The sequence below is a fragment of the Oncorhynchus clarkii genome, chromosome 10 (assembly GCF_045791955.1).
Source record: "Oncorhynchus clarkii lewisi isolate Uvic-CL-2024 chromosome 10, UVic_Ocla_1.0, whole genome shotgun sequence".
Lineage (NCBI taxonomy): Eukaryota > Metazoa > Chordata > Actinopteri > Salmoniformes > Salmonidae > Oncorhynchus > Oncorhynchus clarkii.
In genome coordinates, this window is record NC_092156.1 from 4252163 (window position 1) to 4280032 (window position 27870).

The window sequence follows — 27870 nt, forward strand, 5'->3', positions numbered from 1 at the left end:
TCTCTTTATCCCTGTTTCTGGTTCTCTATCCCTCTCTCTCTATCCCTGTTTCTGGTTCTATATCCCTCTCTCTCTATCCCTGTTTCTGGTTCTCTATCCCTCTCTCTGTGACTCTCTCTTTATCCCTGTTTCTGGTTCTCTAGCCCTCTCTCTCTATCCCTGTTTCTGGTTCTCTATCCCTCTCTCTGTGACTCTCTCTTTATCCCTGTTTCTGGTTCTCTATCCCTCTCTCTCTCTATCCCTGTTTCTGGTTCTCTATCCCTCTCTCTGTGACTCTCTCTTTATCCCTGTTTCTGGTTCTCTATCCCTCTCTCTCTATCCCTGTTTCTGGTTCTATATCCCTCTCTCTCTATCCCTGTTTCTGGTTCTCTATCCCTCTCTCTGTGACTCTCTCTTTATCCCTGTTTCTGGTTCTCTATCCCTCTCTCTGTGACTCTCTCTTTATCCCTGTTTCTGGTTCTCTATCCCTCTCTCTGTGACTCTCTCTTTATCCCTGTTTCTGGTTCTCTATCCCTCTCTCTCTATCCCTGTTTCTGGTTCTATATCCCTCTCTCTCTATCCCTGTTTCTGGTTCTCTATCCCTCTCTCTGTGACTCTCTCTTTATCCCTGTTTCTGGTTCTCTATCCCTCTCTCTCTCTCAGGCTCTTATCTTTAATAAAGCTTTATTGGCAGGAAATGCATTGTCAAAGCAGAAGAGTATCAGATAACATCCAATGAAATAACACAATCACAAGAGGACATACTGTACATGAGAGAGAGGGAGAGAGAGAGAGAGGGAGGGAGAGGGGGAGAGAGAGAGAGATAGGGAGAGTTAGAGAGAGCATGTCAATCAGTCTCTAATGTTCCGTTTTCCTGTTCCAAACCATAAGCCCCTAGAATACACCGCCACCACACCACATTGGTTCGAAGTTAGCTGTTTAGCTATTTCGATGCATGCCTTGGAGCTCCGGTGTCTTAGGCAAGAATTCCCATTATTTTCCGCCATCAAACCTGCATAATTCTTACTTGAAACAGTTGTTGTGTGTAATAGACTGAATTACACGGTGTCAACACCTCACTCCAGACTGATCTGTTCTTCCTATTACAATCTGACTCCAGACTGATATGTTCTTCCTATTACCATCTGACTCCAGACCGATCTGCTCTTCCTATTACCATCTAACTACAGACTGATCTGTTCTTCCTATTACCACCTGACTCCAGACTGATCTGTTCTTCCTATTACCACCTGACTCCAGACTGATCTGTTCTTCCTATTACCACCTGACTCCAGACTGATCTGTTCTTCCTATTACAATCTGACTCCAGACTGATCTGTTTGTGCAATTCACACCTGACTACAGACTGATCTGTTCTTCCTATTACCATCTGACTCCAGACTGATCTGCTCTTCCTATTACCATCTAACTCCAGACCGATCTGTTCTTCCTATTACCACCTGACTCCAGACTGATCTGTTCTTCCTATTACCATCTGACTCCAGACTGATCTGTTCTTCCTATTAACACCTGACTCCAGACTGATCTGTTCTTCCTATTACCATCTAACTCCAGACTGACCTGTTCTTCCTATTACCACCTGACTCCAGACTGATCTGTTCTTCCTATTACAATATGACTCCAGACTGATCTGTTCTTCCTATTACCATCTAACTCCAGACTGATCTGTTCTTCCTATTACCACCTGACTCCAGACTGATCTGTTCTTCCTATTACCACCTGACTCCAGACTGATCTGTTCTTCCTATTACAATCTGACTCCAGACTGATCTGTTTGTGCAATTCACACCTGACTACAGACTGATCTGTTCTTCCTATTACCATCTGACTCCAGACTGATCTGCTCTTCCTATTACCATCTAACTCCAGACCGATCTGTTCTTCCTATTACCACCTGACTCCAGACTGATCTGTTCTTCCTATTACCATCTGACTCCAGACCGATCTGACCTTGCAATTTGTAATCTTTGCCAATTCAGATTTAGATATGAAAAATTTTCACCACGTAGTTTGGATGTAGTGAATTACTTTTTCAAAGTAGCTTTAGTTAAATAAACCATATTTAATAAATAATAATAATAATAAACATAATGTTTTATTAATGGTAGATTTAGTGTTGCTTTACTTCTTCCAGTTTGAATGAATTGATTGGTTGTTAAACTCAGGATTTCCTGGTTATTCCCTCCCGTTTCCAGGAATATTAGAGACAGGATTTCCTGGTTATTCCCTCCCGTTTCCAGGAATATTACAGACAGGATTTCCTGGTTATTCCTTCCTGTTTCCAGGAATATTACAGACAGGATTTCCTGGTTATTCCCTCCTGTTTCCAGGAATATTACAGACAGGATTTCCTGGTTATTCCCTCCCGTTTCCAGGAATTATCTTCATCAGATGACACTCATAGGACTTCATGTTACACAATACATGTATGTTTTGTTTGATAAAGTTCATATTTATATAAAAAAAACTGAGTTTACATTGGCGCGTTAGAGAGTAGAGAGTCATTTAACAGACTCTGATCCAGAGAGACTTCCAGTAGAGAGTCATTTAACAGACACTCTTATCCAAAGAGACTTACAGTAGTGAGTCATTTAGCAGACACTCCTAACCTCTAGGTTACCTGCTGCCCCTATTAAACTGTGTTACTGACCCAACACTCCTAACCTCTAGGTTACCTGCTGCCCATATTAAACTGTGTTACTGACCCAACACTCCTAACCTCTAGGTTACCTGCTGCCCCTATTAAACTGTGTTACTGACCCAACACTCCTAACCTCTAGGTTACCTGCTGCTTTTTCTGATAAGCAAGGGTACAGACCATCAAGATACATTTGTATCCTGAGAAACAGAATTGAACCTTCACCGTACTATGAGGGTATGATTGTACCTTTTTATATAAAAAAAATATTGTGCCATGATACAAAGTCACTCTCACTACACTGAACATGTGGTGTGACGTAGCATATAGTCACTCTCACTACACTGAACATGTGGTGTGACGTAGCATATAGTCACTCTCACTACACTGAACATGTGGTGTGACGTAGCATATAGTCACTCTCACTACACTGAACATGTGGTGTGACGTAGCATATAGTCACTCTCACTACACTGAACATGTGGTGTGACGTAGCATATAGTCACTCTCACTACACTGAACATGTGGTGTGACGTAGCATATAGTCACTCTCACTACACTGAACATGTGGTGTGACGTAGCATATAGTCACTCTCACTACACTGAACATGTGGTGTGACGTAGCATATAGTCACTCTCACTACACTGAACATGTGGTGTGACGTAGCATATAGTCACTCTCACTACACTGAACATGTGGTGTGACGTAGCATATAGTCACTCTCACTACACTGAACATGTGGTGTGACGTAGCATATAGTCACTCTCACTACACTGAACATGTGGTGTGACGTAGCATATAGTCACTCTCACTACACTGAACACGTGGTGTGACGTAGCATATAGTCACTCTCACTACACTGAACATGTGGTGTGACGTAGCATATAGTCACTCTCACTACACTGAACATGTGGTGTGACGTAGCATATAGTCACTCTCACTACACTGAACATGTGGTGTGACGTAGCATATAGTCACTCTCACTACACTGAACATGTGGTGTGACGTAGCATATAGTCACTCTCACTACACTGAACATGTGGTGTGACGTAGCATATAGTCACTCTCACTACACTGAACATGTGGTGTGACGTAGCATATAGTCACTCTCACTACACTGAACATGTGGTGTGACGTAGCATATAGTCACTCTCACTACACTGAACAGAAATATCAAAATATTTTTTGGACTGTACTGCATGATTTACTAGTTCTACACCAGATTCATTTTTTAAACGCAACATGTAAAGTGTTTTATGTTTAATGAACTGAAATAAAAGATCCCAGAAATGTTCTGTACGCACACAAAAAAGAAGCTTATTCCTCTCAAATTTCAGGCACAAATTAGTTTACATCCCTGTTAGTGAGCATTTCACCTTTTGTCAAGATAATCCATCCACCTGACAGATGTGAACATATCAAGAAGCTGATTAAACAGTATGATCATTACACAGGTGCACCTTGTGCTGGGGACAATAAAAGGCCACACTAAAATGTGCAGTTTTGTCACACAACGCAATGAGGAGTCTGTATTAAAGCCCTTTTGTGGAGAAATACTCATTCTGATTGAAAGGGGGGGGGGGTACCTAGTCAGTTATAGAACAGAAGGGGGGGGGGGGATACCTAGTCAGTTATAGAACAGAAAGGGGGGGGGGTACCTAGTCAGTTATAGAACAGAAAAGGGGGGGGGGGTACCTAGTCAGTTATAGAACAGAAAGGGGGGGGGGGTACCTAGTCAGTTATAGAACAGAAAGGGGGGGGGGTACCTAGTCAGTTATAGAACAGAAAGGGGGGGGGGGTACCTAGTCAGTTATAGAACAGAAGGGGGGGGGGGGGGGGGGTACCTAGTCAGTTATAGAACAGAAAGGGGGGGGGGGGGTACCTAGTCAGTTATAGAACAGAAAGGGGGGGGGGTACCTAGTCAGTTATAGAACAGAAAGGGGGGGGGGGGTACCTAGTCAGTTATAGAACAGAAAGGGGGGGGGGGGGTACCTAGTCAGTTATAGAACAGAAAGGGGGGGGGGGGGGGGGGGGGGGGGGGTACCTAGTCAGTTATAGAACATAAAGGGGGGGGTACCTAGTCAGTTATAGAACAGAAAGGGGGGGGGGTACCTAGTCAGTTATAGAACAGAAAGGGGGGGGGGGTACCTTGTCAGTTATAGAACAGAAAGGGGGGGGGGTACCTAGTCAGTTATAGAACAGAAAGGGGGGGGGGGTACCTAGTCAGTTATAGAACAGAAAGGGGGGGGTACCTAGTCAGTTATAGAACAGAAAGGGGGGGGGGGGTACCTAGTCAGTTATAGAACAGAAAGGGGGGGGGGGGGGGGGTACCTAGTCAGTTATAGAACAGAAAGGGGGGGGGGGGGTACCTAGTCAGTTATAGAACAGAAAGGGGGGGGGGGGTACCTAGTCAGTTATAGAACAGAAAAGGGGGGGGGGGTACCTAGTCAGTTATAGAACAGAAAGGGGGGGGGTACCTAGTCAGTTATAGAACAGAAAGGGGGGGGGTACCAAGTCAGTTATAGAAAAGAAAAGGGGGGGGGGGGGGGGTTCCTAGTCAGTTATAGAACAGAAAAGGGGGGGGGGGTACCTAGTCAGTTATAGAACAGAAAGGGGGGGGGGGGGGTACCTAGTCAGTTATAGAACAGAAGGGGGGGGGGGGGGGGGGGGGGGGGGGTACCTAGTCAGTTATAGAACAGAAAGGGGGGGGGGGGGGGTACCTAGTCAGTTATAGAACAGAAAGGGGGGGAGGTACCTAGTCAGTTATATAACAGAAAGGGGGGGGGGTACCTAGTCAGTTATAGAACAGAAAGGGGGGGGGGTACCTAGTCAGTTATAGAACAGAAAGGGGGGGGGGGGGTACCTAGTCAGTTATAGAACAGAAAGGGGGGGGGGGGGGTACCTAGTCAGTTATAGAACAGAAAGGGGGGGGGGGGGGTACCTAGTCAGTTATAGAACATAAAGGGGGGGGTACCTAGTCAGTTATAGAACAGAAAGGGGGGGGGGGTACCTAGTCAGTTATAGAACAGAAAGGGGGGGGGGGTACCTTGTCAGTTATAGAACAGAAAGGGGGGGGGGTACCTAGTCAGTTATAGAACAGAAAGGGGGGGGGGTACCTAGTCAGTTATAGAACAGAAAGGGGGGGGTACCTAGTCAGTTATAGAACAGAAAGGGGGGGGGGGGGGTACCTAGTCAGTTATAGAACAGAAAGGGGGGGGGGGGGGGGGGGTACCTAGTCAGTTATAGAACAGAAAGGGGGGGGGGGGTACCTAGTCAGTTATAGAACAGAAAGGGGGGGGGGGGTACCTAGTCAGTTATAGAACAGAAAAGGGGGGGGGGGTACCTAGTCAGTTATAGAACAGAAAGGGGGGGGGTACCTAGTCAGTTATAGAACAGAAAGGGGGGGGGGTAACAAGTCAGTTATAGAAAAGAAAAGGGGGGGGGGGGGGGGTTCCTAGTCAGTTATAGAACAGAAAAGGGGGGGGGGGGTACCTAGTCAGTTATAGAACAGAAAGGGGGTGGGTACCTAGTCAGTTATAGAACAGAAAGGGGGGGGGGGTACCTAGTCAGTTATAGAACAGAAAGGGAAGGGGGGGGGGTACCTAGTCAGTTATAGAACGGAAAGGGAAGGGGGGGGGATACCTAGTCAGTTGTACAACAGAAAGGGAAAGGGGGGCGGGGGATACCTAGTCAGTTGTACAACTGAATGGATTCATCCGAAATGTGTCATTTAATCCAACATATCTGAATCAGAGCCATTGTTTATATTATTTGCAATATTCCTACCTGGAGAAATGTGTAATTTAACAGAGGGTCTAACACATTTCTCCTATTTATCTGGCTCTTCAGTCCAGGGTGCATTTCATGCGCCTGTGAGGCAGGTTAAAAATGTTTTATTTTTATATTTTATATTTTATATTATATTTTATATTATATTATATTTTATATTATATTATATTTTAAATGTTTATATTTTATTATTGTCTTTTTTATTTTACCTTTTATTTAACAAGTCAGTGGCGAGAGAGTGCAGTTTGTTTAGCCCATTTTACAGCTTACTAGCTACTTCACATGCGGATATTATCTTTGGTGGCTATTGTGTGTCGCTAGCTACTCAGCCAGCCCCTAGAGAGAGCATTGCATTGTGGGACTTTGTAATCGACTTGAGCTGCAACAGATTTGTGTTACCAACCTTATTCTAACGACAAAAGGAAACATCTGTTCTATTGTAGTGTTATTTTAACAGCACGGGAGGCTGGTGGCACCTTAATCAGGGAGGACGGGGCTCGTGGTAATGACTGGAGTGGAATCAGTGGAATGGAGGACAGGGCTCGTGGTAATGACTGGAGTGGAATCAGTGGAATGGAGGACGGGGCTCGTGGTATTGACTGGAGTGGAATGGAGGACAGGGCTCATGGTAATGGCTGGAGTGGAATCAGTGGAATGGAGGACGGGGCTCGTGGTAATGACTGGAGTGGAATCAGTGGAATGGAGGACGGGGCTCGTGGTATTGACTGGAGTGGAATGGGTGGAATGGAGGACAGGGCTCGTGGTAATGACTGGAGTGGAATGGGTGGAATGGAGGACAGGGCTCGTGGTAATGACTGGAGTGGAATCAGTGGAATGGAGGACAGGGCTCGTGGTAATGACTGGAGTGGAATGGGTGGACTGGAGGACAGGGCTCGTGGTAATGACTGGAGTGGAATCAGTGGAATGGAGGACGGGGCTCGTGGTAATGACTGGAGTGGAATGGAGGACAGGGCTCATGGTAATGGCTGGAGTGGAATCAGTGGAATGGAGGACAGGGCTCGTGGTAATGACTGGAGTGGAATGGGTGGAAGGGTATAAAACATTACTATGAGCCCGTCCTCCACTCAGCTGCCTCCTGTGATTAACGCTGTAAATTATAGTAACGAGGTTTTGGGTGGATTTTAAGAAATAATCCGTACATGTGCCCTTCAGGTTAGCGAACAGAACCATGTGAGATTATGTGTGTATCTCTGAAGGTACATTGCGTATTTAAAAAAATATTTTTTCTATCCTAGTGAACAATACCTTTTTTTTAAATAAGAGTTAATAAACACAGCCTGGTTTCCTGTGTGTGTGTGTGTACTTGTACTGTGTGTGTGTGTGTGTGTGTGTGTGTGTGTTTGTGAGAGAGAGATTATATTGTTTGTAAATTCCTGTAGTGCTATGTGTGTACCTGTGCGTGTGTGTTGCAGGGCTCTCTCAGGCTATGAGCTATAAGCTGATTTGATAGTGTGCTTTAAAGTGATTTCTTCTCCGCCTGGTCTGTTTGTGTGGCAGCTCCTCACCCCTTCCTCTCCCCTTGTGTGTTTCAGATGAACCTACGTCTCATCCTGGTCAGTGGGAAGACGAAAGAGTTCCTGTTCTCCCCCAACGACTCGGCCGCAGACATCGCCAAACACGTTTACGACAACTGGCCAATGGGTGAGTGACGCCTCACAGCAGGGCCAGCTCTATCTTTTTGGGGGCCCTAAATAAGATTTGGTTTGGGAGGGAGGCGCCCATCTTGCAGGTGAAATATTTTAGTGGTCCCCCTCTTGGCTGCGGAGAAGAAGAAAAACAATTACGTTAATTTCCTGCAATTCTACACATTTTGCCATGTGGCGGAGAGAAATGTAGCAATTTATAAACACATTTCGTCAGATTCTACACATTTTGCCATGTGGAGGAGAGAAATGTAGCAATTTATAAACACATTTCGTCAGATTCTACACATTTTGCCATGTGGCGGAGAGAAATGTAGCAATTTATAAACACATTTCGTCAGATTCTACACATTTTGCCATGTGGCGGAGAGAAATGTAGCAATTTATAAACACATTTCGTCAGATTCTACACATTTTGCCATGTGGCGGAGAGAAATGTAGCAATTTATAAACACATTTCGTCAGATTCTACACATTTTGCCATGGGGCGGAGAGAAAATGTAGCAATTTTTAAACAAATTTCATCAGATTCTACACATTTTGCCATGTGGCGGAGAGAAATGTAGCAATTTATAAACACATTTCGTCAGATTCTACACATTTTGCCATGTGGCGGAGAGAAATGTAGCAATTTATAAACACATTTCGTCAGATTCTACACATTTTGCCATGTGGCGGAGAGAAATGTAGCAATTTATAAACACATTTCGTCAGATTCTACACATTTTGCCATGTGGCGGAGAGAAATGTAGCAATTTATAAACACATTTCGTCAGATTCTACACATTTTGCCATGTGGCGGAGAGAAATGTAGCAATTTATAAACACATTTCGTCAGATTCTACACATTTTGCCATGTGGCGGAGAGAAATGTAGCAATTTATAAACACATTTCGTCAGATTCTACACATTTTGCCATGTGGCGGAGAGAAATGTAGCAATTTATAAACACATTTCGTCAGATTCTACACATTTTGCCATGTGGCGGAGAGAAATGTAGCAATTTATAAACACATTTCGTCAGATTCTACACATTTTGCCATGTGGCGGAGAGAAATGTAGCAATTTATAAACACATTTCGTCAGATTCTACACATTTTGCCATGTGGCGGAGAGAAATGTAGCAATTTATAAACACATTTCGTCAGATTCTACACATTTTGCCATGTGGCGGAGAGAAATGTAGCAATTTATAAACACATTTCGTCAGATTCTACACATTTTGCCATGTGGCGGAGAGAAATGTAGCAATTTATAAACACATTTCGTCAGATTCTACACATTTTGCCATGTGGCGGAGAGAAATGTAGCAATTTATAAACACATTTTGTCAGATTCTACACATTTTGCCATGTGGCGGAGAGAAATGTAGCAATTTATAAACACATTTCGTCAGATTCTACACATTTTGCCATGTGGCGGAGAGAAATGTAGCAATTTATAAACACATTTCGTCAGATTCTACACATTTTGCCATGTGGCGGAGAGAAATGTAGCAATTTATAAACACATTTCGTCAGATTCTACACATTTTGCCATGTGGCGGAGAGAAATGTAGCAATTTATAAACACATTTCGTCAGATTCTACACATTTTGCCATGTGGCGGAGAGAAATGTAGCAATTTATAAACACATTTCGTCAGATTCTACACATTTTGCCATGTGGCGGAGAGAAATGTAGCAATTTATAAACACATTTCGTCAGATTCTACACATTTTGCCATGTGGCGGAGAGAAATGTAGCAATTTAGAAACACATTTTGTCAGATTCTACACATTTTGCCATGTGGCGGAGAGAAATGTAGCAATTTATAAACACATTTCGTCAGATTCTACACATTTTGCCATGTGGCGGAGAGAAATGTAGCAATTTATAAACACATTTCGTCAGATTCTACACATTTTGCCATGTGGCGGAGAGAAATGTAGCAATTTATAAACACATTTCGTCAGATTCTACACATTTTGCCATGTGGCGGAGAGAAATGTAGCAATTTATAAACACATTTCGTCAGATTCTACACATTTTGCCATGTGGCGGAGAGAAATGTAGCAATTTATAAACACATTTCGTCAGATTCTGCACATTTTGCCATGTGGCGGAGAGAAATGTAGCAATTTATAAACACATTTCGTCAGATTCTACACATTTTGCCATGTGGCGGAGAGAAATGTAGCAATTTATAAACACATTTCGTCAGATTCTACACATTTTGCCATGTGGCGGAGAGAAAATGTAGCAATTTATAAACACATTTCGTCAGATTCTACACATTTTGCCATGTGGCGGAGAGAAATGTAGCAATTTATAAACACATTTCGTCAGATTCTACACATTTTGCCATGTGGCGGAGAGAAAATGTAGCAATTTATAAACACATTTCGTCAAATTCTACACATTTTGCCATGTGGCGGAGAGAAATGTAGCAATTTATAAACACATTTCGTCAGATTCTACACATTTTGCCATGTGGCGGAGAGAAATGTAGCAATTTATAAACACATTTCGTCAGATTCTACACATTTTGCCATGTGGCGGAGAGAAATGTAGCAATTTATAAACACATTTCGTCAGATTCTACACATTTTGCCATGTGGCGGAGAGAAATGTAGCAATTTATAAACACATTTCGTCAGATTCTGCACATTTTGCCATGTGGCGGAGAGAAATGTAGCAATTTATAAACACATTTCGTCAGATTCTACACATTTTGCCATGTGGCGGAGAGAAATGTAGCAATTTATAAACACATTTCGTCAGATTCTACACATTTTGCCATGTGGCGGAGAGAAAATGTAGCAATTTATAAACACATTTCGTCAGATTCTACACATTTTGCCATGTGGCGGAGAGAAATGTAGCAATTTATAAACACATTTCGTCAGATTCTACACATTTTGCCATGTGGCGGAGAGAAAATGTAGCAATTTATAAACACATTTCGTCAAATTCTACACATTTTGCCATGTGGCGGAGAGAAATGTAGCAATTTATAAACACATTTCGTCAGATTCTACACATTTTGCCATGTGGCGGAGAGAAATGTAGCAATTTATAAACACATTTCGTCAGATTCTACACATTTTGCCATGTGGCGGAGAGAAATGTAGCAATTTATAAACACATTTCGTCAGATTCTACACATTTTGCCATGTGGCGGAGAGAAAATGTAGCAATTTATAAACACATTTCGTCAGATTCTACACATTTTGCCATGTGGCGGAGAGAAATGTAGCAATTTATAAACACATTTCGTCAGATTCTACACATTTTGCCATGTGGCGGAGAGAAAATGTAGCAATTTATAAACACATTTCGTCAGATTCTACACATTTTGCCATGTGGCGGAGAGAAATGTAGCAATTTATAAACACATTTCGTCAGATTCTACACATTTTGCCATGTGGCGGAGAGAAATGTAGCAATTTATAAACACATTTCGTCAGATTCTACACATTTTGCCATGTGGCGGAGAGAAAATGTAGCAATTTATAAACACATTTCGTCAGATTCTACACATTTTGCCATGTGGCGGAGAGAAATGTAGCAATTTATAAACACATTTCGTCAGATTCTACACATTTTGCCATGCGGCGGAGAGAAATGTAGCAATTTATAAACACATTTCGTCAGATTCTACACATTTTGCCATGCGGCGGAGAGAAATGTAGCAATTTATAAACACATTTCGTCAGATTCTACACATTTTGCCATGCGGCGGAGAGTAATGTAGCAATTTATAAACACATTTCGTCAGATTCTACACATTTTGCCATGCGGCGGAGAGAAATGTAGCAATTTATAAACACATTTCGTCAGATTCTACACATTTTGCCATGCGGCGGTGAGAAATGTAGCAATTTATAAACACATTTCGTCAGATTCTACACATTTTGCCATGCGGCGGAGAGAAATGTAGCAATTTATAAACACATTTCGTCAGATTCTACACATTTTGCCATGTGGCGGAGAGAAATGTAGCAATTTATAAACACATTTCGTCAGATTCTACACATTTTGCCATGTGGCGGAGAGAAATGTAGCAATTTATAAACACATTTTGTCAGATTCTACACATTTTGCCATGTGGCGGAGAGAAATGTAGCAATTTATAAACACATTTCGTCAGATTCTACACATTTTGCCATGTGGCGGAGAGAAATGTAGCAATTTATAAACACATTTCGTCAGATTCTACACATTTTGCCATGTGGCGGAGAGAAATGTAGCAATTTATAAACACATTTCGTCAGATTCTACACATTTTGCCATGTGGCGGAGAGAAATGTAGCAATTTATAAACACATTTCGTCAGATTCTACACATTTTGCCATGTGGCGGAGAGAAATGTAGCAATTTATAAACACATTTCGTCAGATTCTACACATTTTGCCATGTGGCGGAGAGAAATGTAGCAATTTCTAAACACATTTCGTCAGATTCTACACATTTTGCCATGTGGCGGAGAGAAATGTAGCAATTTAGAAACACATTTTGTCAGATTCTACACATTTTGCCATGTGGCGGAGAGAAATGTAGCAATTTATAAACACATTTCGTCAGATTCTACACATTTTGCCATGTGGCGGAGAGAAATGTAGCAATTTATAAACACATTTCGTCAGATTCTACACATTTTGCCATGTGGCGGAGAGAAATGTAGCAATTTATAAACACATTTCGTCAGATTCTACACATTTTGCCATGTGGCGGAGAGAAATGTAGCAATTTATAAACACATTTCGTCAGATTCTACACATTTTGCCATGTGGCGGAGAGAAATGTAGCAATTTATAAACACATTTCGTCAGATTCTGCACATTTTGCCATGTGGCGGAGAGAAATGTAGCAATTTATAAACACATTTCGTCAGATTCTACACATTTTGCCATGTGGCGGAGAGAAATGTAGCAATTTATAAACACATTTCGTCAGATTCTACACATTTTGCCATGTGGCGGAGAGAAAATGTAGCAATTTATAAACACATTTCGTCAGATTCTACACATTTTGCCATGTGGCGGAGAGAAATGTAGCAATTTATAAACACATTTCGTCAGATTCTACACATTTTGCCATGTGGCGGAGAGAAAATGTAGCAATTTATAAACACATTTCGTCAAATTCTACACATTTTGCCATGTGGCGGAGAGAAATGTAGCAATTTATAAACACATTTCGTCAGATTCTACACATTTTGCCATGTGGCGGAGAGAAATGTAGCAATTTATAAACACATTTCGTCAGATTCTACACATTTTGCCATGTGGCGGAGAGAAATGTAGCAATTTATAAACACATTTCGTCAGATTCTACACATTTTGCCATGTGGCGGAGAGAAAATGTAGCAATTTATAAACACATTTCGTCAGATTCTACACATTTTGCCATGTGGCGGAGAGAAATGTAGCAATTTATAAACACATTTCGTCAGATTCTACACATTTTGCCATGTGGCGGAGAGAAAATGTAGCAATTTATAAACACATTTCGTCAGATTCTACACATTTTGCCATGTGGCGGAGAGAAATGTAGCAATTTATAAACACATTTCGTCAGATTCTACACATTTTGCCATGTGGCGGAGAGAAATGTAGCAATTTATAAACACATTTCGTCAGATTCTACACATTTTGCCATGTGGCGGAGAGAAAATGTAGCAATTTATAAACACATTTCGTCAGATTCTACACATTTTGCCATGCGGCGGAGAGAAATGTAGCAATTTATAAACACATTTCGTCAGATTCTACACATTTTGCCATGCGGCGGAGAGAAATGTAGCAATTTATAAACACATTTCGTCAGATTCTACACATTTTGCCATGCGGCGGAGAGAAATGTAGCAATTTATAAACACATTTCGTCAGATTCTACACATTTTGCCATGCGGCGGAGAGAAATGTAGCAATTTATAAACACATTTCGTCAGATTCTACACATTTTGCCATGCGGCGGAGAGAAATGTAGCAATTTATAAACACATTTCGTCAGATTCTACACATTTTGCCATGCGGCGGTGAGAAATGTAGCAATTTATAAACACATTTCGTCAGATTCTACACATTTTGCCATGTGGCGGAGAGAAATGTAGCAATTTATAAACACATTTCGTCAGATTCTACACATTTTGCCATGCGGCGGAGAGAAATGTAGCAATTTATAAACACATTTCGTCAGATTCTACACATTTTGCCATGCGGCGGAGAGAAATGTAGCAATTTATAAACACATTTCGTCAGATTCTACACATTTTGCCATGCGGCGGAGAGAAATGTAGCAATTTATAAACACATTTCGTCAGATTCTACACATTTTGCCATGCGGCGGAGAGAAATGTAGCAATTTATAAACACATTTCGTCAGATTCTACACATTTTGCCATGCGGCGGAGAGAAATGTAGCAATTTATAAACACATTTCGTCAGATTCTACACATTTTGCCATGCGGCGGAGAGAAATGTAGCAATTTATAAACACATTTCGTCAGATTCTACACATTTTGCCATGTGGCGGAGAGAAATGTAGCAATTTATAAACACATTTCGTCAGATTCTACACATTTTGCGATGGGGCGGAGAGAAAATGTAGCAATTTTTAAACAAATTTCGTCAGATTCTACACATTTTGCCATGGGGCGGAGAGAAAATGTAGCAATTTTTAAACAAATTTCGTCAGATTCTACACATTTTGCCATGGGGCGGAGAGAAAATGTAGCAATTTTTAAACAAATTTCGTCAGATTCTACACATTTTGCCATGGGGCGGAGAGAAAATGTAGAAATTTTTAAACAAATTTAGTCAGATTCTACACATTTTGCCATGGGGTGGAGAGAAATGTAGCAATTTTTAAACAAATTTAGTCAGATTCTACACATTTTTCCATGCGGCGGAGAGAAAATGTAGCAATTTTTAAACAAATTTAGTCAGATTCTACACATTTTGCCATGTTCATTTGATATCAATTACACTTATTAAATGTGTTTTATAAAGCCCCTTATGTCGCTTATGCCCAGGGCCGGCCCTGCCTCACAGACACTCATTACAACTGGCCAATGGGTGACCCTTGATCACTTGATCACGTGATCACATGTGATCTTAAGTGAATTTAATGTAATAACATTTGACAACATGTAAAAGCAACGTGAAAAAATTATCTCGTGAAATAAATGTGACAAAATGAGGATGCAAAATTTCTACACATATGACACCAGTAAACTACACGTGATACCAGGAAACTACACAGATACCTTGGAACTACACATGATACCGGGAAACTACACATGATACCAGGAAACTACACATGATACCAGGAAACTACACGGATACCTTGGAACTACACGGATACCAGGAAACTACACGGATACCTTGGAACTACACATGATACTGGGAAACTACACGGATACCAGGAAACTACACATGATACCAGGAAACTACACGGATACCTTGGAACTACACGGATACCAGGAAACTACACGGATACCTTGGAACTACACATGATACTGGGAAACTACACGGATACCAGGAAACTACACATGATACCAGGAAACTACACGGATACCTTGGAACTACACGGATACCAGGAAACTACACGGATACCTTGGAACTACACATGATACTGGGAAACTACACGGATACCAGGAAACTACACATGATACCAGGAAACTACACGGATACCTTGGAACTACACATGATACTGGGAAACTACACGGATACCTTGGAACTACACATGATACTGGGAAACTACACGGATACCAGGAAACTACACATGATACCAGGAAACTACACGGATACCTTGGAACTACACATGATACTGGGAAACTACACGGATACCAGGAAACTACATTTTTATTTATTTATTTTTAGTTTTTTATTTCACCTTTATTTAACCAGGTAGGCTAGTTGAGAACACCTTTATTTAACCAGGTAGGCCAGTTGAGAACACCTTTATTTAACCAGGTAGGCTAGTTGAGAACACCTTTATTTAACCAGGTAGGCCAGTTGAGAACACCTTTATTTAACCAGGTAGGCCAGTTGAGAACACCTTTATTTAACCAGGTAGGCTAGTTGAGAACACCTTTATTTAACCAGGTAGGCTAGTTGAGAACACCTTTATTTAACCAGGTAGGCTAGTTGAGAACACCTTTATTTAACCAGGTAGGCTAGTTGAGAACACCTTTATTTAACCAGGTAGGCTAGTTGAGAACACCTTTATTTAACCAGGTAGGCTAGTTGAGAACACCTTTATTTAACCAGGTAGGCTAGTTGAGAACACCTTTATTTAACCAGGTAGGCTAGTAGAGAACACCTTTATTTAACCAGGTAGGCTAGTTGAGAACACCTTTATTTAACCAGGTAGGCTAGTTGAGAACACCTTTATTTAACCAGGTAGGCTAGTAGAGAACACCTTTATTTAACCAGGTAGGCTAGTTGAGAACACCTTTATTTAACCAGGTAGGCTAGTTGAGAACACCTTTATTTAACCAGGTAGGCTAGTTGAGAACACCTTTATTTAACCAGGTAGGCTAGTAGAGAACACCTTTATTTAACCAGGTAGGCTAGTTGAGAACACCTTTATTTAACCAGGTAGGCTAGTTGAGAACACCTTTATTTAACCAGGTAGGCTAGTTGAGAACACCTTTATTTAACCAGGTAGGCAAGTTGAGAACACCTTTATTTAACCAGGTAGGCCAGTAGAGAACACCTTTATTTAACCAGGTAGGCTAGTTGAGAACACCTTTATTTAACCAGGTAGACTAGTTGAGAACACCTTTATTTAACCAGGTAGACTAGTTGAGAACACCTTTATTTAACCAGGTAGGCTAGTTGAGAACAAGTTTTCATTTACAATTGCGACCTGGCCAAGATAAAGCAAAGCAGTTCGACACATACAACGACACAGAGTTACACATGGAGTAAAACAAACATACAGTCAATAATACAGTATAAACAAGTCTATATAAGATGTGAGCAAATGAGGTGAGAAGGGAGGTAAAGGCAAAAAAAGGCCTTGGTGGCAAAGTAAATACAATATAGCAAGTAAAACACTGGAATGGTAGATTTGCAATGGGAGAAAGTGCAAAGTAGAAATAAAAATATTGGGGTGCAAAGGAGCAAAATAAATAAATAAATTAAATACAGTAGGGAAAGAGGTAGTTGTTTGGGCTAAATTATAGGTGGGCTATGTACAGGTGCAGTAATCTGTGAGCTGCTCTGACAGTTGGTGCTTAAAGCTAGTGAGGGAGATAAGTGTTTCCAGTTTCAGAGATTTTTGTAGTTCGTTCCAGTCATTGGCAGCAGAGAACTGGAAGGAGAGGCGGCCAAATAAATAATTGGTTTTGGGGGTGACTAGAGAGATATACCTGCTGGAGCGTGTGCTACAGGTGGGAGATGCAATGGTGACCAGCGAGCTGAGATAAGGGGGGACTTTACCTAGCAGGGTCTTGTAGATGACATGGAGCCAGTGGGTTTGGCGACGAGTATGAAGCGAGGGCCAGCCAACGAGAGCGTACAGGTCGCAATGGTGGGTAGTATATGGGGCTTTGGTGACAAAACGGATTGCACTGTGATAGACTGCATCCAATTTGTTGAGTAGGGTATTGGAGGCTATTTTGTAAATGACATCGCCAAAGTCGAGGATTGGTAGGATGGTCAGTTTTACAAGGGTATGTTTGGCAGCATGAGTGAAGGATGCTTTGTTGCGAAATAGGAAGCCAATTCTAGATTTAACTTTGGATTGGAGATGTTTGATATGGGTCTGGAAGGAGAGTTTACAGTCTAACCAGACACCTAAGTATTTGTAGTTGTCCACGTATTCTAAGTCAGAGCCGTCCAGAGTAGTAATGTTGGACAGGCGGGTAGGTACAGGTAGCGATCGGTTGAAGAGCATGCATTTAGTTTTACTTGTATTTAAGAGCAATTGGAGGCCACGGAAGGAGAGTTGTATGGCATTGAATGTGACACCAGGAAACGACATGTGATACCAGGAAACTACACAGATACCAGGAAACTACACATGCCACCTTGGAACTACACATGATACCAGGAAACTACACGTGATACCAGGAAACTACACGGATACCAGGAAACTACACAGATACCTTGGAACTACATGTGATACCAGGAAACTACACGGATACCAGGAAACTACACGGATACCAGGAAACTACACATGATACCAGGAAACTACACAGATACCTTGGAACTACACGTGATACCAGGAAACTACACGGATACCAGGAAACTACACATGACACCTTGGAACTACACATGATACCAGGAAACTACACAGATACCTTGGAACTACACGTGATACCAGGAAACTACACGGATACCAGGAAACTACACATGACACCTTGGAACTACACATGATACCAGGAAACTACACAGATACCTTGGAACTACACGTGATACCAGGAAACTACACGGATACCAGGAAACTACACATGATACCAGGAAACTACATGTGATACCAGGAAACTACATGTGATACCAGGAAACTACACATGATACCAGGAAACTACACAGATACCTTGGAACTACACATGATACCAGGAAACTACATGTGATACCAGGAAACTACACATGATACCAGGAAACTACACAGATACCTTGGAACTACACATGATACCAGGAAACTACATGTGACACCAGGAAACTACACGTGAAAACATTTTGAGCTAGACAATAACCTCCCGGGGACCATGACACATCGTTCTGAGGATGTCTTCAAATCGTCTTCGGGGACGTCCCTGGAGCAAAACGTGACACCTCACAAAGCTGTAGCCTACATCGTGTAGTATTACAATGACTATCTACTGGACTCCTCCACAGTGTGTCTGGTGCTACAGATCCCTGAAGAGGGACTCCGGTGGGAATCTGACATCTTACACCTTAATGAGCTCAAAGATACTGTAGCTATCACTCGAAGGCCCTGGGCCAGAACTCCTCACGGGCCCTGTATCACATCTGTGTGTGTGGGTTAGTTTAGGATTCACATATGGTGTCCAGACTCCACTGCCTCTCTCCTCTCTTCCCTCTCCTCTGTCCCCTCCTCTCTTCCCTCTCTCCTCTCCCTCCTCTCTCCCTATCTTCCCTCTTCTCTCTCCTCTCTCCCCTCTCCTTTCTTCCCTCTCTCCCTCTCCCCTCTCTTCACTCTCAGTCTCCTCTCTTCTCTCTCCCTTCTCTTACATCTCCTCTCTCTCTCTTCTCTCTCCCTCTCCCCTCTCTTCCCTCCCCTCTCTCCCTCTCCCCTCTCTTCCCTCCCCTCTCTCCCTCTCCCCTCTCTTCCCTCCCCTCTCTTCCCTCCCCTCTCTCCCTCTTCTCTATTCCTTATCTTCTCTCTATCTTTCTCTCTCCCATGAGACATAATCACACAGAAAAACTGTGAATACTATAGATGATGGTGACAACGGCGATGATGATGATGATGATGATGAGGGTGATCTTCATCTCTCTTTCAGACTGGGAGGAGGAACAGGTCAGCAGTCCTAACATCCTGAGGCTCATCTACCAGGGTCGTTTTCTACATGGAAATGTCACACTAGGAGGTGAGAGCTCACACACACTCACTCACTCACACACACAGTCACACTCACTCACACACACTCACACTTACTCACTCACTCACTCACTCACTCACTCACTCACTCACTCACTCACTCACACACACACACACTCACACACACTCACTCACACACACAGTCACACTCACTCACACACACAGCCACACTCACTCACACACACAGCCACACTCACTCACACACACAGTCACACTCACTCACACACACTCACACTCACTCACACACACACTCACACTCACTCACTCACACACACAGTCACACTCACTCACACACACAGTCACACACAGTCACACACACAGTCACACACACTCACACACACTCACTTACACACACAGTCACACTCACACACACTCACTCACACACACAGTCACACACACAGTCACACTCACACACACTCACTCACACACACAGTCACACTCACACACAGTCACACACACAGTCACACTCACATACACAGTCACAGTCACACACACAGACACACTCACACACAGTCACACTCACACACACAGTCACACACACAGTCACACTCACACACACAGTCACAGTCACACACTCACACACACAGTCACAGTCACACACTGAGTCACACACACAGTCACACTCACACACACAGTCACAGTCACATAGTCACACACACAGTCACAGTCACACACACAGTCACACTCAGTCACAGTCACACACACAGTCACACACAGTCACACACACAGTCACAGTCACACACACAGTCACACACAGTCACAGTCACACACACAGTCACACTCACACACACAGTCACACTCACACACACAGTCACACTCACACACACAGTCACAGTCACACACACAGTCACACACACAGTCACACACACAGTCACACACAGTCACACACACAGCCACACACAGTCACAGTCACAGTCACACTCACCCACAGAGTCACAGTCACACACACAGTCACACACACACACACAGTCACTCACAGTCACTCAGCTGGAGCAGTGTTGGGAAGCTGGTGTGTGTCTCCATGTAAGTCTCTGTTCCCCCTAGACTCCTGTCTCTGTTCCCCCTAGACTCCTGTCCTGAACAGAGAAACAGAGGACCCTCAGGCCTCAGGACAAGAGATGAGAGAGGGAGAGAGGAGAATGGAGAGAGGGAGAGAGGAGAGAGAGGAGAGAGGAGAGAGGGAGATAGGAGAGTGGAGAGAGGGAGAGAGGGAGAGAGGAGGAGAGAGGAGAGAGTAGAGGAGGAGAGAGGAGAGAGAAGAGAGGGAGAGAGGAGAGAGGAGAGGAGGAGAGAGGAGAGAGGGAGAGAGGAGAGAGGAGAGAGGGAGAGAGGGAGAGAGGAGAGAGGAGAGAGGAGAGAGGAGAGGAGGAGAGAGGGAGAGAGGGAGAGAGGAGAGAGGGAGAGAGAGGAGAGAGGGAGAGAGGGAGAGAGGGAGAGAGGGAGGGAGGAGAGAGGGAGAGAGGAGAGAGGGAGAGAGGAGAGGGAGAGACAAACTTGCTTTGACTGGACAGGGTGGAGAGGAGAGAGGGAGAGACAAACTTGCTTTGACTGGACAGGGTGGAGAGGAAAGAGACTGGGCAGGAAAGGGAAGCACTGTGTTTGTGTTTGGGTAGACCTCAGACAGTGTTTACGGGAGGGGAGAGAGAGGGAGGGAGGGAGAGGAGAGAGAGGGAGGGAGAGAGGGAGGGGAGAGAGAGGGAGGGAGGGAGAGAGGAGAGAGAGGGAGGGAGAGAGGGAGGGGAGAGAGAGGGAGGGGAGAGAGAGGGAGAGAGGAGAGAGGGAGAGAGGAGAGAGGAGAGAGAGGGAGGGGAGAGAGATGGAGGGGAGAGAGAGGGAGGGGAGGGAGAGGGAGAGAGGAGAGAGGGGGAGGGGAGAGAGAGGGAGGGGAGAGAAGGGGAGGGGAGAGAGAGGGAGGGAGAGAGAGGGAGGGGAGGGGAGGGAGGGGAGAGAGAGGGAGAGAGGAGAGAGGGAGAGAGGAGAGAGGAGAGAGAGGGAGGGGAGAGAGGGGGAGGGGAGAGAGAGGGAGGGGAGAGAGAGGGAGAGAGGAGAGAGGGAGAGAGGAGAGAGGAGAGAGAGGGAGGTAGGGGAGAGAGAGGGAGGGGAGAGAGGGAGGGGAGAGAGAGGGAGGGAATGAGAGAGTGGTCAAACAAGGGAGACAGGGAAGGAGAGTGGTAAGGAGAGAGTGGTCAAAGAAGGGAGAGAGGGAAGGAGAGAGGGAAGGAGAGAGTAGTCAAACAAGGGAGAGAGGGAAGGAGAGAGGGAAGGAGAGAGTGGTCAAACAAGGGTGAGAGGGAAGGAGAGAGGGAAGGAGAGAGTGAAGGAGAGAGTGAAGGAGAGAGTGGCCAAACAAGGGAGAGAGGGAAGGAGAGAGTGAAGGAGAGAGTGGCCAAACAAGGGAGAGAGGGAAGGAGAGAGTGGTCAAACAAGGGAAAGAGGGAAGGAGAGAGTGAAGGAGAGAGTGGCCAAACAAGGGAGAGAGGGAAGGAGAGAGTGGTCAAACAAGGGAAAGAGGGAAGGAGAGAGGGAAGGAGAGAGTGAAGGAGAGAGTGAAGGAGAGAGTGGCCAAACAAGGGAGAGAGGGAAGGTGAGAGTGGTCAAACAAGGGTGAGAGGGAAGGAGAGAGGGAAGGAGAGAGTGAAGGAGAGAGTGAAGTAGAGAGTGGCCAAACAAGGGAGAGAGGGAAGGAGAGAGTGAAGGAGAGAGTGGCCAAACAAGGGAAAGAGGGAAGGAGAGAGTGGTCAAACAAGGGAGAGAGAGAAGGAGAGAGTGAAGGAGAGAGTGGCCAAACAAGGGAGAGAGGGAAGGAGAGAGTGGTCAAACAAGGGAGAGAGGGAAGGAGAGAGTGAAGGAGAGAGTGGCCAAACAAGGGAGAGAGGGAAGGAGAGAGTGAAGGAGAGAGTGGCCAAACAAGGGAGAGAGGGAAGGAGAGAGGGAAGGAGAGAGTGGCCAAACAAGGGAGAGAGGGGTCAAACAAGGGAGAGAGGGAAGGAGAGAGTGGTCAAACAAGGGTGAGAGGGAAGGAGAGAGGGAAGGAGAGAGTGAAGGAGAGAGTGAAGGAGAGAGTGGTCAAACAAGGGAGAGAGGGAAGGAGAGAGTGGTCAAACAAGGGAGAGAGGGAAGGAGAGAGGGAAGGAGAGAGTGAAGGAGAGAGTGAAGAGCAAGTGTTTGTTAGGCTGTAACCTTTCCTGTGGTTCCAAACTGTCTGTCGGTCTTTTGCTGCACTATGGGAGATACACAGCACATCTTGATAAATGGGTGGACGGTGTGTGTGTGTGTGTGTGTGTGTGTGTGTGTGTGTGTCTCTGTGTGTGTCTGTGTGTGTGTCTGTGTGTGTCTGTGTGTGTGTGTGTGTCTGTGTATGTGTCTGTGTGTGTGTGTGTGTGTGTGTGTGTGTGTGTGTGTGTGTGTGTGTGTGTGTGTGTGGTGTGTGTGTGTGTGTGTGTCTGTGTGTGTGTGTGTCTGTGTGTGTGTGTGTCTGTGTGTGTCTGTGTGTGTGTCTGTGTCTGTGTCTGTGTGTGTGTCTGTGTGTGTGTCTGTGTCTGTGTCTGTGTCTGTGTCTGTGTCTGTGTCTGTGTGTGTGTCTGTGTGTCTGTGTGTGTGTGTGTGTGTCAAATCAAATCAAATCAAATTTTATTTGTCACATACACATGGTTAGCAGATGTTAATGCGAGTGTAGCGAAATGCTTGTGCTTCTAGTTCCGACAATGCAGTAATAACAAGTAATCTAACTAACAATTCCAAAACTACTGTCTTGTACACAGTGTAAGGGGATAAAGAATATGTACATAAGGATATATGAATGAGTGATGGTACAGAGCAGCATAGGCAAGATACAGTAGATGGTATCGGGTACAGTATGTACAAATGAGATGAGTATGTAAACAAAGTGGCATAGTATAGTATAAAGTGGCTAGTGATACATGTATTACATAAGGATACCATCGATGATATAGAGTACAGTATATACGTATGCATATGAGATGAATAATGTAGGGTAAGTAACATTTATATAAGGTAGCATTGTTTAAAGTGGCTAGTGATATATTTACATCATTTCCCATCAATTCCCATTATTAAAGTGGCTGGAGTTGAGTCAGTGTCAGTGTGTTGGCAGCAGCCACTCAGTGTTAGTGGTGGCTGTTTAACAGTCTGATGGCCTTGAGATAGAAGCTGTTTTTCAGTCTCTCGGTCCCAGCTTTGATGCACCTGTACTGACCTCGCCTTCTGGATGATAGCGGGGTGAACAGGCAGTGGCTCGGGTGGTTGATGTCCTTGATGATCTTTATGGCCTTCCTGTGACATCGGGTGGTGTAGGTGTCCTGGAGGGCAGGTAGTTTGCCCCCGGTGATGCGTTGTGCAGACCTCACTACCCTCTGGAGAGCCTTACGGTTGAGGGCGGTGCAGTTGCCATACCAGGCGGTGATACAGCCCGCCAGGATGCTCTCGATTGTGCATCTGTAGAAGTTTGTGAGTGCTTTTGGTGACAAGCCGAATTTCTTCAGCCTCCTGAGGTTGAAGAGGCGCTGCTGCGCCTTCTTCACGATGCTGTCTGTGTGAGTGGACCAATTCAGTTTGTCTGTGATGTGTATGCCGAGGAACTTAAAACTTGCTACCCTCTCCACTACTGTTCCATCGATGTGGATAGGGGGGTGTTCCCTCTGCTGTTTCCTGAAGTCCACAATCATCTCCTTAGTTTTGTTGACGTTGAGTGTGAGGTTGTTTTCCTGACACCACACTCCGAGGGCCCTCACCTCCTCCCTGTAGGCCGTCTCATCGTTGTTGGTAATCAAGCCTACCACTGTTGTGTCGTCCGCAAACTTGATGATTGAGTTGGAGGCGTGCGTGGCCACGCAGTCGTGGGTGAACAGGGAGTACAGGAGAGGGCTCAGAACGCAACCTTGTGGGGCCCCAGTGTTGAGGATCAGCGGGGAGGAGATGTTGTTGCCTACCCTCACCACCTGGGGGCGGCCCGTCAGGAAGTCCAGTACCCAGTTGCACAGGGCGGGGTCGAGACCCAGGGTCTCGAGCTTGATGACGAGCTTGGAGGGTACTATGGTGTTGAATGCCGAGCTGTAGTCGATGAACAGCATTCTCACATAGGTATTCCTCTTGTCCAGATGGGTTAGGGCAGTGTGCAGTGTGGTTGAGATTGCATCGTCTGTGGACCTATTTGGGCGGTAAGCAAATTGGAGTGGGTCTAGGGTGTCAGGTAGGGTGGAGGTGATATGGTCCTTGACTAGTCTCTCAAAGCACTTCATGATGACGGATGTGAGTGCTACGGGGCGGTAGTCATTTAGCTCAGTTACCTTAGCTTTCTTGGGAACAGGAACAATGGTGGCCCTCTTGAAGCATGTGGGAACAGCAGACTGGTATAGGGATTGATTGAATATGTCCGTAAACACACCGGCCAGCTGGTCTGCGCATGCTCTGAGGGCGCGGCTGGGGATGCCATCTGGGCCTGCAGCCTTGCGAGGGTTAACACGTTTAAATGTCTTACTCACCTCGGCTGCAGTGAAGTGTGTGTGTGTGTGTGTGTGTGTGTATGTGTGTCTGTGTGTGTGTGTGTCTGTGTGTCTGTGTGTCTGTGTGTCTGTGTCTGTGTCTGTGTCTGTGTCTGTGTGTGTGTGTGTGTGTGTGTGTACTGATACTGTACTATGCCCTCAGTCATTTAAATCTCTCATGAAATAGAACACCTGGTCTAGACTTGAACACGGGAGAGAGAGAGTTTGAGAAAGAAGGAGGGGTGTGGGGGGAGAGGAGGGGGGGTGGGGAGAGGAGGGGGGTGGGGGGGGAGGAGGGAGGAACACGGGAGAGAGAGAGTTTGAGAAAGAAGGAGGGGGGGAGGGACTGGAGGGAGAGGAGACTGAGGTGCAGATTATTCTGTTGAGAGTATATGAGAGTTAACGTCCTGACCTCATTTTGTGTGCAGTGTGTCTTCTCTTGAGAGCCAGGTCTGCCTACGGCGGCCAATAGCAAGGCTATGCTCACTGAGTCTGTACATAGTTAAAGCTTTCCTTAATTTTGGGTCAGTCACAGTGGTCAGATATTCTGCCACTGTGTACTCTCTGTGTAGGGCCAAATAGCATTCTAGTTTGCTCTGTTTTTTTGTTAATTCTTTCCAATGTGTCAAGTAATTATCTATTTTGTTTTCTCATGATTTGGTTGGGTCTAATTGTGCTGTTGTCCTGGGTCTCTGTAGGGTGTGTTTGTGTTTGTGAACAGAGCCCCAGGACCAGCTTGCTTAGGGGACTCTTCTCCAGGTTCATCTCTCTGTTGGTGATGGCTTTGTTATGGAAGGTTTGGGAATCGCTGCCTTTTAGGTGGTTGTAGAATTTAACGGCTTTTGATCATTAGCGGGTATCGTCTCAATTCTGCTCTGCATATATTATTTGGTATTTTACGTTGTACAGAATTCTGCGTGCAGAGTCTCAATTTGTTTTTCGTCCCATTTTATGAATTCTTGGTTGGTGAGTGGACCCCAGACCTCACAACCAGACCTCACAACCATAAAGGGCAATGGGCTCTATGATTGATTCAAGTATTTTTAGCCAGATCCTAATTGGGATGTTGAATTTTATGTTTGATGGCATAGAATGCCCTTCTTGCCTTGTCTCTCAGATCGTTCACAGCTTTGTGGAAGTTACTTGTGGCGCTGATGTTTAGGCCAAGGTATGTATAGTTTTTTGTGTGCTCTAGGGTAACGTTGTCTAGATGGAATTTGTATTTGTGGTCCTGGCGACTGGACCTTTTTTGGAACACCATTATTTTGGTCTTACTGAGATTTACTGTCAGTGCCCAGGTCTGACAGAATCTGTGCAGAAGATCTAGGTGCTGCTGTAGGCCCTCCTTGGTTGGTGACAGAAGCACCAGATCATCAGCAAACAGTAGACATGTGACTTTAGATTCTAGTAGGGTGAGGCCGGGTGCTGCAGACTTTTCTAGTGCCCGCGCCAATTCGTTGATATATATGTTGAAGAGGGTGGGGCTTAAGCTGCATCCCTGTCTCACCTCCCGGCCCTGTGGAAAGAAACGTGTGATTTTTTTTGTGCCAATTTTAACCTCTCTCTCTCTCTCTCTCTCTCTCTCTCTCTCTCTCTCTCTCTCTCTCTCTCTCTCAGCTCTCTCTCTCTCTCTCTCTCTCTCTCTCTGCTCTCTCTCATAATATATTAGCAAGATGACCATAATGATATATTTGCATTGTAATAAGTATTTGTCTGTTGACTAACCTTTCTATCTTCCTCTCCTTCTCCCTCTCTTTATCTGTCCCTCTCTATCTCTTTCTCTCCCCTCTTCTCCCTCTCCCACCTCCTCCCCTCCTCTCCTTCCCCTCTCTCAGCTCTCAAATTACCCTTGGGAAAATCCACAGTGATGCATTTAGTTGCCAGAGAGACATTGCCCGAGCCAAACTCCCAAGGTAACAGGCTTTTCATTCATCTCTCCTGCCAGACTTTCAGTCATCCCTTGTTCCTTCCCCTCACTGGTCCCTTACGGGGACTTTCACACGCTAAAACTCTGATTAAATGCAGGACACTTACTTCCTTTATGAATGGCCAACACATTTAGCCTGTGCTTTGTATCAGCGTTAGTTTTGCCTACAATATAATACTACTTCCTGTTCCTGTAAGGATGTACCAGGAAGACATTACATTAGTTCATTTAGATAGACGTATGCGGTGATATACTTTAGGTAGAAGATTCTCTGTCAGTAGCACCTTGTGTGGAGAATGTAAAATGACATGTAATTACGTGACTTCTTTGAAATGTATTGTTACTGCTACTGTGTTACTGTTACTGTGTTACTGCTACTGTGTTACTGTGTTACTGCTACTGTGTTACTGCTACTGTGTTACTGCTACTGTGTTACTGTTACTGTGTTACTGCTACTGTGTTACTGCTACTGTGTTACTGCTACTGTGTTACTGCTACTGTGTTACTGTTACTGTGTTACTGCTACTGTGTTACTGTGTTACTGCTACTGTGTTACTGCTACTGTGTTACTGCTACTGTGTTACTGCTACTGTGTTACTGTGTTACTGCTACTGTGTTACTGTGTTACTACTACTGTGTTACTGTGTTACTGTGTTACTGTGTTACTGCTACTGTGTTACTGCTACTGTGTTACTGCTACTGTGTTACTGCTACTGTGTTACTGTGTTACTGCTACTGTGTTACTGTGTTACTGCTACTGTGTTACTGTGTTACTGTGTTACTGTGTTA

At 44.3% G+C, this 27870-nt stretch overlaps 1 protein-coding gene across 3 annotated transcripts in view; it reads left to right on the top strand.

The window, feature by feature from the left end:
- The window catches only part of LOC139417924 (ubiquitin-like protein 3), a 63935-nt gene that overhangs the window by 30461 nt on the left and 5604 nt on the right, over positions 1 to 27870 (top strand). For 2 of the 3 annotated variants that reach the window (XM_071166916.1, XM_071166915.1), the window contains 3 exons: positions 7982 to 8090; positions 19556 to 19642; positions 26990 to 27067. In XM_071166916.1, the coding sequence (XP_071023017.1) occupies positions 7982 to 8090; positions 19556 to 19642; positions 26990 to 27067 (274 nt within the window). Of the gene's footprint in view, positions 1 to 7981; positions 8091 to 15143; positions 15153 to 19555; positions 19643 to 26989; positions 27068 to 27870 lie in introns of those variants that run through there. The other variant, XM_071166917.1, reaches the window with a different exon arrangement.